Source organism: Patella vulgata, chromosome 8 (genome assembly GCF_932274485.2).
Source record: "Patella vulgata chromosome 8, xgPatVulg1.2, whole genome shotgun sequence".
NCBI classification, from domain to species: domain Eukaryota; kingdom Metazoa; phylum Mollusca; class Gastropoda; family Patellidae; genus Patella; species Patella vulgata.
The window spans coordinates 286,853-299,518 of NC_065886.2; the positions used below are offsets into that span (position 1 = coordinate 286,853).

The 12,666-nt window shown below is 37.6% G+C and overlaps 1 protein-coding gene across 1 annotated transcript in view; it reads right to left on the reverse strand.

The window, feature by feature from the left end:
• Positions 1–740: 740 nt before the first annotated feature.
• Positions 741–12,666, reverse strand: part of LOC126829988 (uncharacterized) — a 28,725-nt gene continuing 16,799 nt past the window's right edge. Inside the window, exons 6-12 of the mRNA XM_056102789.1 lie at positions 6,902–6,976; positions 6,138–6,153; positions 4,307–4,350; positions 3,910–3,984; positions 2,043–2,147; positions 1,717–1,791; positions 741–790 (exon numbers count right to left, since the gene is read on the reverse strand). Of these exons, the coding sequence (XP_055958764.1) occupies positions 741–790; positions 1,717–1,791; positions 2,043–2,147; positions 3,910–3,984; positions 4,307–4,350; positions 6,138–6,153; positions 6,902–6,976 (440 nt within the window). The remainder of the gene's footprint in view (positions 791–1,716; positions 1,792–2,042; positions 2,148–3,909; positions 3,985–4,306; positions 4,351–6,137; positions 6,154–6,901; positions 6,977–12,666) is intronic.

Consider the following 12,666-nt stretch of genomic DNA (forward strand, 5'->3'; position numbering starts at 1 on the left):
ATTGGAGTCAACCATCATTACATATCCGAAAGAACTTGTTGAACCCATTCCAAAGATAATTTTAACACAGAGATAATTGTTACGATAGATGTGTAACGAACATATGAAAAAACGGAAAGTGAAGCAAAAAGTGACAAACACGAGTTATCCTTCTATATAACTGACTGAAGTAACGAGCCATAACAGACACGCAAGCGAATTTCATTTCACTGATAATCCCGTTGAAGACGAAAAGTTGATATATGATTTGATAATTTATAAAAAAAATTGACTGTCACTAGGTAAGAGAAAACAAACAAATTAGAAAAAGTCCTTGCATTACCGTGTTTTTATTAAGTATAGAATGAATAAAAAAAGCAAGGGAATGCATGGGCCTTTTCTATTTTTCTCATTTTCTCTTATCTAGTGACAGCCAATTATTTTTTTTGAATTGTCAGATATTCTCCCACAGTCTCGTTACTTCAGTCAGTTATATAGAAGGATAACTTGTGTTTGTCGCTTTTCGCGTCACTTCCTATTTCTTCAAATGTTTGTTACACACCTACCGTTGCAATGGTTTCTGTGTTGAAATTATAATTGGAATCTGTTTAACCAGTTCTGTCAAATATATAATAATGGCTGACACCAATATTGTCCTTTAAACTGTTGACATCCAGACATATGTTTCTGACTTCAGTGACTTTCAGGCACATGTATAATTTCGTCACCATTTTTTATTTTTGTACAACAAAGAAGCTAACTTACCTTTGGATAGTTGGTTTCGCTTTGACATCAGAGTTTTCATAATTTCCTAAGAAAAATATTTGATAAATTAACAGTTCAAAGAATATAATCTATATTACTACAATAGACACAAACATCAGCTTCCATATTATAACCTTGAACAAAATGTTACTTTATTTCCATTATCACATCTTACTTATTAGTAGGCTATGTTAGAATTGCTTTCAGATGCACCCTAATAAAATATCCACAAATTGAGCCTTTTTAAATATAAAAAAAGAAATTCACGCAGATAGGTCAGATATAATTTAACAGAAATTGTTGAAACTCTATACGTATTCTTCATGTCACCATTTTAAACAGTGTATCTAAATTTTAAGCAGATCACAACATGAGTTTATCGGTAGAATATTCACAAGATTCTACAAAGTTAAAATTAACAAAAGCTACTGCAGTTACAAGATTATATATAAAAAGTACAGAGATAACAAAAAAAAGTTGGAAGCACTGAGGGACACCAAGTGGTCAGTAACACACTGCCTCCTTAATATATAAGGATTTAAAATAGGATAGACTAGAGGTGGAAGAGTCAAGTACAGATAAAGAGTAAGGGCTCATGCAAATTAAACCTCTGCAAACTTTATTCACATGAATAATGTTGTGCTCTATAAGGACTACTGAATGACAAAAAACAAATAGAAAATGTAGGAAACTTTGCAACAATTAAAGATTATCAAACAGAAAAAACAAAGGAGCATAATCACCATTCCAAAATACAAACGACCCTCTCTTTGTCTTGGCCATAATTAGTGTTAAAAAGAATTGGGAACAAAGTGTGCGAACACTGATAGATATTTGGAAGGTAGACCTTGACTAAATACTATAGAATTTAAACTAGAATGTGTTGCCTATATTCTTGAGAAGATATATGAATGTGTATAATATTTGAACAAAACAGAAAACATGCATAATATGAATTTTTTACTGGTCTACCTCTCTCCGCACTAGCAGTTTTATTATCTTGACCAGTCTTTTTCTTAATAACCTCTGTGTAGATAGCTTCAGGATCTGATAAAACACGTATACATCAAATAATGTGTATTCCTGGTGAATACTAGCAGTAGTCTACAGTAAAACTATTATTGGGTTATCTTGATACTGTTAGAATAGCAGTATTACTGTCTACAGTAAAGCTATTACTGAGTTATCCTGATAGAATAGATACTGTCAGAATAGCAATAAGAATTATAACTGAAACAGCATAGATATATTTAATTAATGTTGAACTGATGTAAAATAACTAAAATAAGCTACCCTACCTGGTTTCTTTGGAGGTTTTTTACTTTTCTTTGATTTGCCACCTGTAGTGCTGTTTCTTTTAACTTCAGATGAAGCTGTTTGACCAAATATTCCTCTTTCTACATCTATATAAAGAAAGATTAGCGGGTCTTAGGCTGGTAAGAGAACTTTGGATTTGGTGAGCTGGGGGAAAAATCCGAAACAAATGATTCTTGTTTTTATGAAAGGTCTATATGAGTACAACTACAGATAAAAATCCACTAAAATTGGCCTTGGACAGGCGTTCTGGTTTTCATACCTAATCGACTTATAAAATCCAAAAATTTTCGTCACTTTTTTCGTCATGCTGAGAATATGTTTGTGCATCACAAATGCATTTCCGCTATAAGACCATTGACAAAATCAGTAAATTCGCATGTTGGGAAATTCTAATTGTAAAGACACCCATAAATGCCCCTGCCCCATCCACAAAGCTAAGCTAGAACAGCACATTTACCAACTGCATGAAATTTGTTGCATAATGTTCAGCATCGTCCCTAATCGCCCCACCCCACCAGCTCATTTACTAACCACTCAAAACATGTTGAAAAATGTTCAGCAAATTCACAGGTATTAACAAAGACCACCTCTAGACATTTTCAGTGGTGGGGTATCCCCACCGGGCTGGGCGATTTACACACTACTACCCAATACTATCTAAATACTACCTCGTTATTGTGGGAAACTAACATAATACTTCAATTATGTTGGGTAGTATTGGGCAAACTTCCTGACGTCCCATCCAGACGTTCCTATTTCCCCACACCAAAGCCAGATGGGCGCATTTACTTATCACACGAAACTTTTTGCAAAATACTCAGCATAAGAATGGCGATGGCGAGACCTTTTCAATAGTGGGGCATCCCAGTCAGAAATCTAATTACTCCTCCCCAAAAGCTAATGTACATTACCACATGACCAAAGTATAAAATGTACCTGAAAACAATCAACATATTCCATAGAATCATAAATGGCCACTCCCATGTATTTTCAGTAGCTATAATAATGGATACACCTGACTGCGTCAGCATTGCCAACACTCTTCAAGAACAATCAAACTACATATGGGCAACGAAAGACCCCATTTCTACTCATCAAACCAAAGACCCGAGACACGTCTGCCGCCATCAAAATCCACCCAAAACCAGGTTACATGCATATATGTGTGCTCCCTAGACCCTGTCTTCTACAAAACAGCCCAAAACCTTTCGAATTTTTATTCTCACTTAACTCCAAAGACTTTTGTAATAACATCAAATAGGTTCGTCTTCTACGATGTTGTCGACTTAGTCACGCCCAAGGCAGATTGCAGTGGATTTTTTTCTTGGGATACTTTGTACATACCTACTTACAAAAATCATTTGTTTCGGATTTTGTTCCACAGCTCGAAGTGTCTCCTTCCAGCCTAATCTCTAATAATAATCTGTATTATAGTATCTACTCGATCACAAACTATGAATATTGGTAATAATAGGTTTTTTGTTTTTTACAGCATCATCGTCAAACTCTTATTTAATATCTCCATTTACTATTCCACAAGCATTTTCTTCATCATCTTTCAGATGTGCATAATTTGGCGAGAAAATCGGCAGTGTGGCTGATGATTGTATGCATGAATTTCGACGTTTTTATGATACATCTCTCAAGATTTAAATATTATTAATATTTTTTAACAGGAAATATTCAAGATGAAAAGAAGTGTATCTTCCATGTTGAATTGTTTGTACCAGCCATACTATCCCTGCCACTAGACCTAATACGTCTGTACCAGACCCAAGACGAATTGAAGACAGGGAGATGATAAATTGTAGTTTTTAACACAACAGACAAATGATTTATGATACTTACTTTTTCCAGATTCAGTTCCATTTTGAGATCCAAAAATATGATCACTTCCTTCATACAAGACATTATCATCGATAACTGATAAACATAAAATATAAAATAAAACATTGTAATAACAGTGAATAAAAGAAGAACGGTAGGGATGGATGGAGTGGGTGGTTGGGTATTGAGGGGAGAATGACAGGGGTTGGGTATTGAGGGGAGAATGACAGGGGGTAACTGGATGGTTGGGTAGTGGGGGAGTAGAGGTACTGTTTATGTAAAACCTGATTTATCTTTTACTTGCCACACTCCACTGAGAAAACAAAACTTTAAAACATTCGAGATTGAAATATTTTTTCCGCACAAATACAACTGATTTAAAAAGAAAAGATTCGAACACAGTAAAGAAGTACATTACCCATTTTATTATCATTTCCTGTCTTTACGTTAGATGACATGGGACTAAAATATAATAAAAAATAATTCAATGTAACTGATCAAGGTATTAATAGCCATTGATTGATGGCTTATCATTAAACAGCTTCTTTAAACATGCATCATGCAAGAGCTAAATCTGATTATTGCAAGTCTTAATTTAGGCTTCAAATGTTATAGAAATTATAAATTCGATCTTTATTTAAACAACAAGCCCAAAATCAACTCTGTAGACCCACGGATGGCTCGACTACAGCTCGGATTTAAATAGGATTTCACGAATTGATTAAATCAAGTATGGGGCAACCTGATGAAAATACGTCAGTTATATCGAGGCTAAATGAGAGAGAGAGAGAAATGGGGTTTAACGTCCACTCGACACAAACTAGGTCATTTCGGGACTAACATATGGTTTAATTTTATTTCAATAATTCGCTTGCGCGTAGGGGTCTTTAGCAGTGGGAGGAAACCGGAGGACCCGGAGAAAACCCACGAGGTTGGACAGGCGACCCTACTCCTTGTCACGTACAACCAGGGATTCGAAACCACGCCAGTTGACTCAATGACAGACTTTATGATACAGCGCGTGCGTGCTAACCATTCAGCCATCCAACCCCCCGAGGCTAAATGATAGAGTGTACTTAGCGAGGCTGCTGTAAAGCGTTTCCGTATGCCATTGAAAACTTTACTTGATAATCGAGATATGTAGGTGGAGTTAACGCCTGTCAATCAAACGGTCGGCCAAGGTGAAGACGCATTTCGCTACCATTTCTAGTCAAATATTACAACGATGATAACTATGTTCAGAATAAAGTAATTTGACTGAATTTTTCAATATATTCTTCTTTCATCATCTACTTTTGAACTGTTATAATGTATCTTTAACGGGCAGGGGCAGTTTTGGGGGCAGAAAAAAGCCATTTGTTTTGTTACAAAATGTACCCTGACTTTAGACACTCATCATATTAAGGGTTTTTCACCAAAATATTTTGTTTCTTATAGTAATTTGAATCTTGTCAAGTTACACGCCACTTCTTGTCGAATTAAAGGTATAGGCCATCAGGTGAAAATAACATCATCTTATTCATTAAGTCATGTTATTACCTTTACAAAAAGGAGTTGATGGGTATACTATTCTTTAAAAATACTTTAATGACGAGTTTACTTTCACTTAAAAACAAATGTATCGGGAAATTGTTTTTAAGTGAAAGTAAACTCGTCGTCAAAGTATTTTTCGCAATTAATTCTATTGAAGGGTGATAGCTGTTAATATTTCGAAATACGTCCAAAATCGTTTCAGAACGTATAGTCATACGATAAATTTACGATAGAACATGTTTTAAAGGACACAGAGACATGGCTGTTACCATTTTGTTTCAGATGAATTCCAAAAGTTCAGTAATATCTGAATCAGGTTTAGACAGCTCAAAAGCTTCATTATCTGTCAGTTTAATAACCCTGTACATCAATTGATATTAAAAAAGATAGTTGAGGTACTCTCAGCGAATACTTTTCTACTACATAATCATTAGTATCGGTTCTAGTGGTATGATGAAATGATCAACGTATTCAGAAATACTTTAACATTGACTAGCAGAATTGTTCACAAGTTGAGTATACATTGATATATTGTATACTTTTGTACAATTATTGTGTTAAAATGAAGACAGTTGATGATAGTTTTAATGGACGTTGCGTTATTAGCGAAGTGACTTTTTTCTTAATAATAGGACAATAGACCAAGGTGAGATGTTATTTTTGATATGTTTTCTTATCCTGTCGTTACTATAAAACAAGAATAATATATAACTTACATGTTATCTGTTTGTCCTGTACAAATAAAAAATAAATTATTGATATTATAACTAACATGAATAGCAAGGTTATCTTTGTTATCAACGATACAATTAACCAATTCAAGAATATCAGATATAAGTACCGTGGGTAGTTTTTGGTATGTAAAATATCAGTCAAATTATCTTTGTTCTGTTATTGTTATTATATAAATAGTTCAACAGTATAGAAATGCTATACATCAACAGGTGATGATGACATACAGTAAAAAAATGAAACCCCTAATACTACTAATCTATATATATATTTGTGACTGTCGTTTGTCTGTCTGTCTGTCTGTCTGTTCGAGGTTGGCGGCTACACTAGGTCTGCCCCGAGTCTGAAATTTCGGGTATAGGGGTAGCTCGGACCGGGGAGTAACATAGGCCAGGTGGCGTTAGTCTACCACTTCGGTTTCGGAGTTATGACCCCCCGATCGAAGCCGGTCTGTTCGGGGTTGGCGGCTACACTAGGTCTGCCCCGAGTCTGAAATTTGGGGTATTGGGGTAGCTCGGACCGGGGAGTAACATAGACCAGGTTGCGTTAGTCTACCACTTCCGGTTTCGGAGTTATGACCCCCGAGCGAAGCCGGGTATCCTGCTAGTATACTAATATTTGTGACTGTCGTTTGTCTGTCTGTTTGTCTGTCTGTTTGCCTGTCTGTCTGTTCTGTTATGACCCCCGAGTGAAGCCGGGTATCCTGCTAGTAATAAATAAAAGAATAAAATCATAATTCATGACATACCTTTTCCAGTTCCTGCTCCATTTTGGGGTCCAAATAAATGATCGCTGCCCTCATATGTTAAATTGTCATCGATAACTGAAATGTTAATAATTATATATTAAGGATGTCAGCTGTTTCGTAACCTGCCTGTTTCGTACTTAGTTTATTCGTACCTCACATTTTTCGTACTTCACTTCGTACCTCAAATTGATTCGTACCTTTTCCTATGTTGAAATCAGTTAAAAGAAATTGAAATAAAGGTGAAACGATTTGATCAAATCCAACGCCTACGCTAAAATTATGAAATTGGCTGCCGAGCCATAATTAGAATATGCATGAGATTTAGTTTGTTTTCCTAAATGTGTTTGAAAGAAATTGAAATATACTGAGCGCCATGGAAAACGTATAACAAAATGATCTTGTAAACATATCTTATTTATTTTGCTTCTTATTGTGAACAATATTCAAATGGGAACACATCAATAACAACACATTTGTACACTTATGGATGTTTAATCTGTAATCAACGGTACAAAGTCTGAGGGGTCAAAACCAAAAGTATGACACAGATGTCAGTAGCGTGTGTGTCCTCCACGGGATCTTACGCACGCTGTGCAGCGACGTCGCATGGAATTTACCAGTGTTTGAAAAAAGGCCTGGGGCAAATTCTTCCATTCTTGGACAAGAGCAGCTTCTAAAGCAGCAATTGTGTGCATCTGTGGTCTCCGATACAGACGACGTCCAATCTCATACCAGACATGTTCTATCGGTGCCATGTCAGGAGACATGGCTGGCCAGTCCACGACATTGATGTTGTTAGCAGCCAGGTAGTCCATACTAAAACGGGCGGTATGCGGACGTGCATTATCCTGTTGGAAGTGCTGAAGTTGTGGGTGCGCTCGAAACATCGGAACAACAATTGGTTGCAAGACATCATCAAGGTAGGCTACAGCATTAACGCGACCCCTGCAAATGTGTAGGGCGGTCCGGTGATGAAATGTGAAGCTTCCCCACACCATTACACCTCCCCCACCCCATCGATTTGTGTCGAAGACGCAGCAGTCTGCAAGACGTTCCCCAAGACGTCTCCACACACGTTGACGGCCATCAGCATGATAAAGATGAAAGCGACTCACTGAAGAGCACACTTTGCCAGTCTACTCTTCTCCATGTCTGGTGCCCTTGAGCTCATATCAAACGCCGCTGACAGTGATGATCCCTGAGGATAGTTCCAACATAAGGTCGTCATGCACGGACTCCTACTTCTCTTAGAGAACGTTTTACGGTGTTGGCACTTACTGGTCCTTGTCTTCCGACGACTGCTGCACCTGTTCGAGTCGCTGGGCGGAATCTGTCACGCAGATGAGTGGCTCGGATGTAGCGGTCTTGAGCCTGGGTTGTAACGCGTTGTGGACCAGGACGTTGACGGTCAAGTGTTGATCCAGTAACTCGAACACGTTCCACCAACCTTACAATAGTGGACTGATGACGATTGAAGTGTCTGGCAATAGCACGTGTAAACATGCCAGCCCTGGACATTCCCATGGCTTCATTCCGTTGATTTTCAGTAAGTCTCGGCAGCCCCCCCCCCCCCAAAAAAAAAAAAAAATTCCGATTTTTTTTCTCTAAACTACGGAAGCGTATTGGGGTCATGCAAAATTTTGTAGAAGGTCTCGAGATTCTGCGATCCTGTGATACTTTCTCGAAATCCCGTGATCACCTGGTAATTTTCCCGAGATCTCAATTTAATGTTCTCGAAATCCCCTGATAATTTTCCTGAGATATTGACATCCTGTGTAAATTTTCTCGAGAATTTGAGTTAATGTTCTTGAGATATTGACATCCTGTGTAAATTTTCTCGAGAATTTGAGTTAATGTTCTCGAGATATTGACATCCTGTGTAAATTTTCTCGAGATCCCGAGTTAATATGAAACCTTAAATGGACCTAGATAGTGTCTCCACGTTGTGAAACAACCATTGGCCCAATACTTCGCACCAAATTTGATATAAAAAAAAATACTCTAACATTTGTTACAAAGGAAAACTGCTAACTAATGAAAGAATAAACGGAAAATCGATAGGGTACCCATGATTTACATTAAATTTGAAATATGATTAAAATCGATAGAGTTCATCGTCTTATGGCCAAAATACTTCACAACAAATATGAAATTCAAAACCCTACCACGTTAGCTTTGTCATTTTTTGCAGGGTTTTAGACCATATTTTGTTTTAGAATAAAGCTAGACACAGTGTTTATTGTCTTGTGGCACAAATGCTTCGGAGCAGATTTTAAATCAAAAATCTTGAAAAACTCTGGGCTCTAACCCGTTCACAAGGTTTACCGGAAAATAGGAATAACGCCATAACAAAAAGGCAGGGAGCGCTGCAAATCAATATGGTTCGTTGTTCGGCCGAAAATAAATAGGGTTCCTCTGCTTATGACACTAATGATTCAAAAGAAATTTGAACGATAGCCACGCAAAGTGTGGAGATACGCCCACACAGCATCTATGCCTCAACAGCAGATTATTCGAAAGGAAAACTTGGTTGTTTAATAAATTGAATAAGGATCTAGCATTCATCAAGAAATCTAATCTCTATCGTGTTCTTGTTAAGAAATTGTTAAAATAAATCTGAAAAGAAATTTTTCTTTGACCGTAGGCGATCGCTCGCTTGTATGTTAATGAACTTATTTCATCAGCACTCACCTGGTCCAAAACCACACACGAGGACCAAACTCCGGGTTACTAAATAGCTACCGGAAAACTTAGAAGAGTAAACTGTGCCCGAGATTTTTTTAGAGAGTGCGCCGCGCCACGCCGCTCCGGGAGGGATCATTGTCAGGGTGGGACGGGGGTGGAATTGTCCAGTCACGTGACGAACATAGATCTTCCGTTCCTCAACCCACATTATTTCCACAGTCATTGTCATTAACCACAAATTACGGGATGATATACGAAAATGCAGGTTTACTTTGAAATAGTGCAAATGATACTTTTCCATCTACAATCTTCAGATCAAAGGATGCAAGTTCTTACACAGTGCAGCATAATTTGTGCAACAGAAGACATCTCGAATATCGATTGTCGGAAAAAACATTTTCTCGGGGACATTTTTTTTCCAAATACGCATTCGGTGTAAGTCCTCAGCCACCAGGAAGTGGTGAACGTAGTAATGTTTTATTACGATAGTAGTACATAAAACAAATTGGTTGCCTGAGGTTCTCGGGGGGAAAAGTAGCCTCATCGGCTAGAGTCCTCTATTTCACAATCCTGTTTCCTCCCACTGCTAAAGACCCCTACGCGCAAGCGAATTATTGAAATAAAATTGAACCATATGTTAGTCCCGAAATGACCTAGTTTGTGTCGAGTGGACGTTAAACCCCATTTCTCTCTCTCTCTCTATTTCACAAGCAAAAACAACAATTGCTTCCTTGAAAATTTATCGATCAACCCTTTTCACAGACGTCCAGCTTACCACTTCCCGTCAATGCAGTAAGATAGAATATGTAGTTTTCTCATGGATAATTGGGCAAAAGTTGGGGTTTTCTCAAGGAAAACTGGTCAACAAGTTGGGGAAAAAAGCTTGAAAAGTAATCCAGAAAAAAATCCTGTGTGCGGCCCTCGGAATATGATGGAATATGTTGAATATTATTATGGTTCAAGTGATTATATTTGACCCTGGAATGAAAGTAAGCTCAGAAACAAGTAGATTTTTAACCCTTCCAATGAGATGGATAGCTCTTGGAAAGGATAGACACTTTTCAGATTACAGCCTGTCATTTCGTTTGGTGATTAGGACACATAGCGGTTAAACCTGGAACTTCAACTCGAACTATTCAGAGATTTATTAACTCGCTTTTGATGATACTTGCTGTTTTATGATGCGATTTTTTGTTACCTAGGGAGGAGTTGGCCTAGTCGTGCCTTCTACTAATTCGTACCACCCTGATGCCAGCGTTACTGGTAAGAATCAGGAGATCGGCGCAACCGGCATATAATGGGGCCCTCCGAGGGCAGTGTTTAATCTACTGAAATACTGAAATCTACTGAAATTTACTGAAAACTAAAATTACAAGCCAACAGTGAGGCTGATGTCCCCCGCCGAAATCCCAAAATAAATAGATGACACATTAATTAATCGCACATTTATTTTTTTCAAAAGTATCGAGCAATCAAATTATACACTAAGTTTGAGCACTCTCTATCAGATAGAATCAAAGTTATCTTGTCCCAAAGCATCGACCAATGTTAATAATTGAACTCAGCCATGACATGACAGCAGAAAATACTCATTATCAAACTTAGTCAAGGTAATGATATAATAAAGCTATACACCAAGTGTCCTCACTCTCACTTAATTAGAACTAAAGTTATCGTGTCCCAAAGCATCAACCAATCAAATTGCTTATCCCTGCTTACTCTAAGCAAAAAATTCTCATCTTCACACTCCATCAAGGCATTCACCTAATAGCCACCTATGCCAAGTGTGAACATTCTAACTCAACTAGAATGAGAGTTATTGTGTTCTAAAGTCTCGACCAATCAAATTGCTTATCTCTGCTTAACCTAAGCACAAAATGCTCATCTTCGAACTCCATCAAGACATTAACCTAATAAACACCTACACCAAGTTTGAACATTCTAGCTCAATTAGAAAAGGAGTTAATGTGTTCCAAAGTCTCGGCCAATCAAATTGCTTATCGCTCTGCTTACCCTAAGCAGAAAATGCTCATTATCGAGACTTAGTCAAGGTATTGATATAATAAAGCTATACACCAAGTGTCCTCACTCTCCCTTATAATTAGAACTAAAGTTATCAGGTCCCAAAGCATCAACCAATCAAATTGCTTATCTCTGCTTACCCTAAGCGGAAAATGCTCATCTTCGAACTCCATCAAGGCATTGACCTAATCAACACATACACCAAGTTTGAACATTCTAGCTCAATTAGGAAGAGAGTTATCGTGCCCCAAAGTATCAACCAATCAAATTGCTTATCTCTGCTTACCCTAAGCGGAAAATGCTCATCTTCGAACTCCATCAAGGCATTGACCTAATAAACACATACACCAAGTTTGAACATTCTAGCTCAATTAAAAGTTATCGTGTCCCAAAGCATCAACCAATCAAATTGCTTATATCTGCTTACCCTAAGCGGAAAATGCTCATCTTCGAACTCCATCAAGGCATTGACCTAATCAACACATACACCAAGTTTGAACATTCTAGCCCAATTAGGAAGAGAGTTATCGTGTCCCAAAGCATCAACCAATCAAATTGCTTATCTCTGCTTACCCTAAGCGGAAAATGCTCATCTTCGAACTCCATCAAGGCATTGACCTAATAAACACATACACCAAGTTTGAACATTCTAGCTCAATTAGGAAGAGAGTTATTGTGTCCCAAAAAGTGTGACGGACAGACAGACGGACGAACCCATTTTAATAGTCCCCTGCTTTCTTCGAAAGGCGGGGGACAAAAATACAAAATAAAATATGGTCAATGATGGAGGTAGACTGATTGCGTCTTTTAAAACATTCAAAACATAATAGGCATCAACAAAATTGTGGAGAGGACCAGGCTACCTATTTAGGGTATTTTCCGGTATTTAGGATGTTTTCCGGTATTTATTGTTTTTCCGGTGTTTTCCGATATTCAGTATAAAATGGTGTTTACCGGTGTTTTCCAGTTGTTTTCGGTGTTTTCCGGTTGTTTTCCGGTATAAAGTATGGCCCCGTTTCACAGTTCATGTACTGCACATTAAGTTGAAAACATGCTTT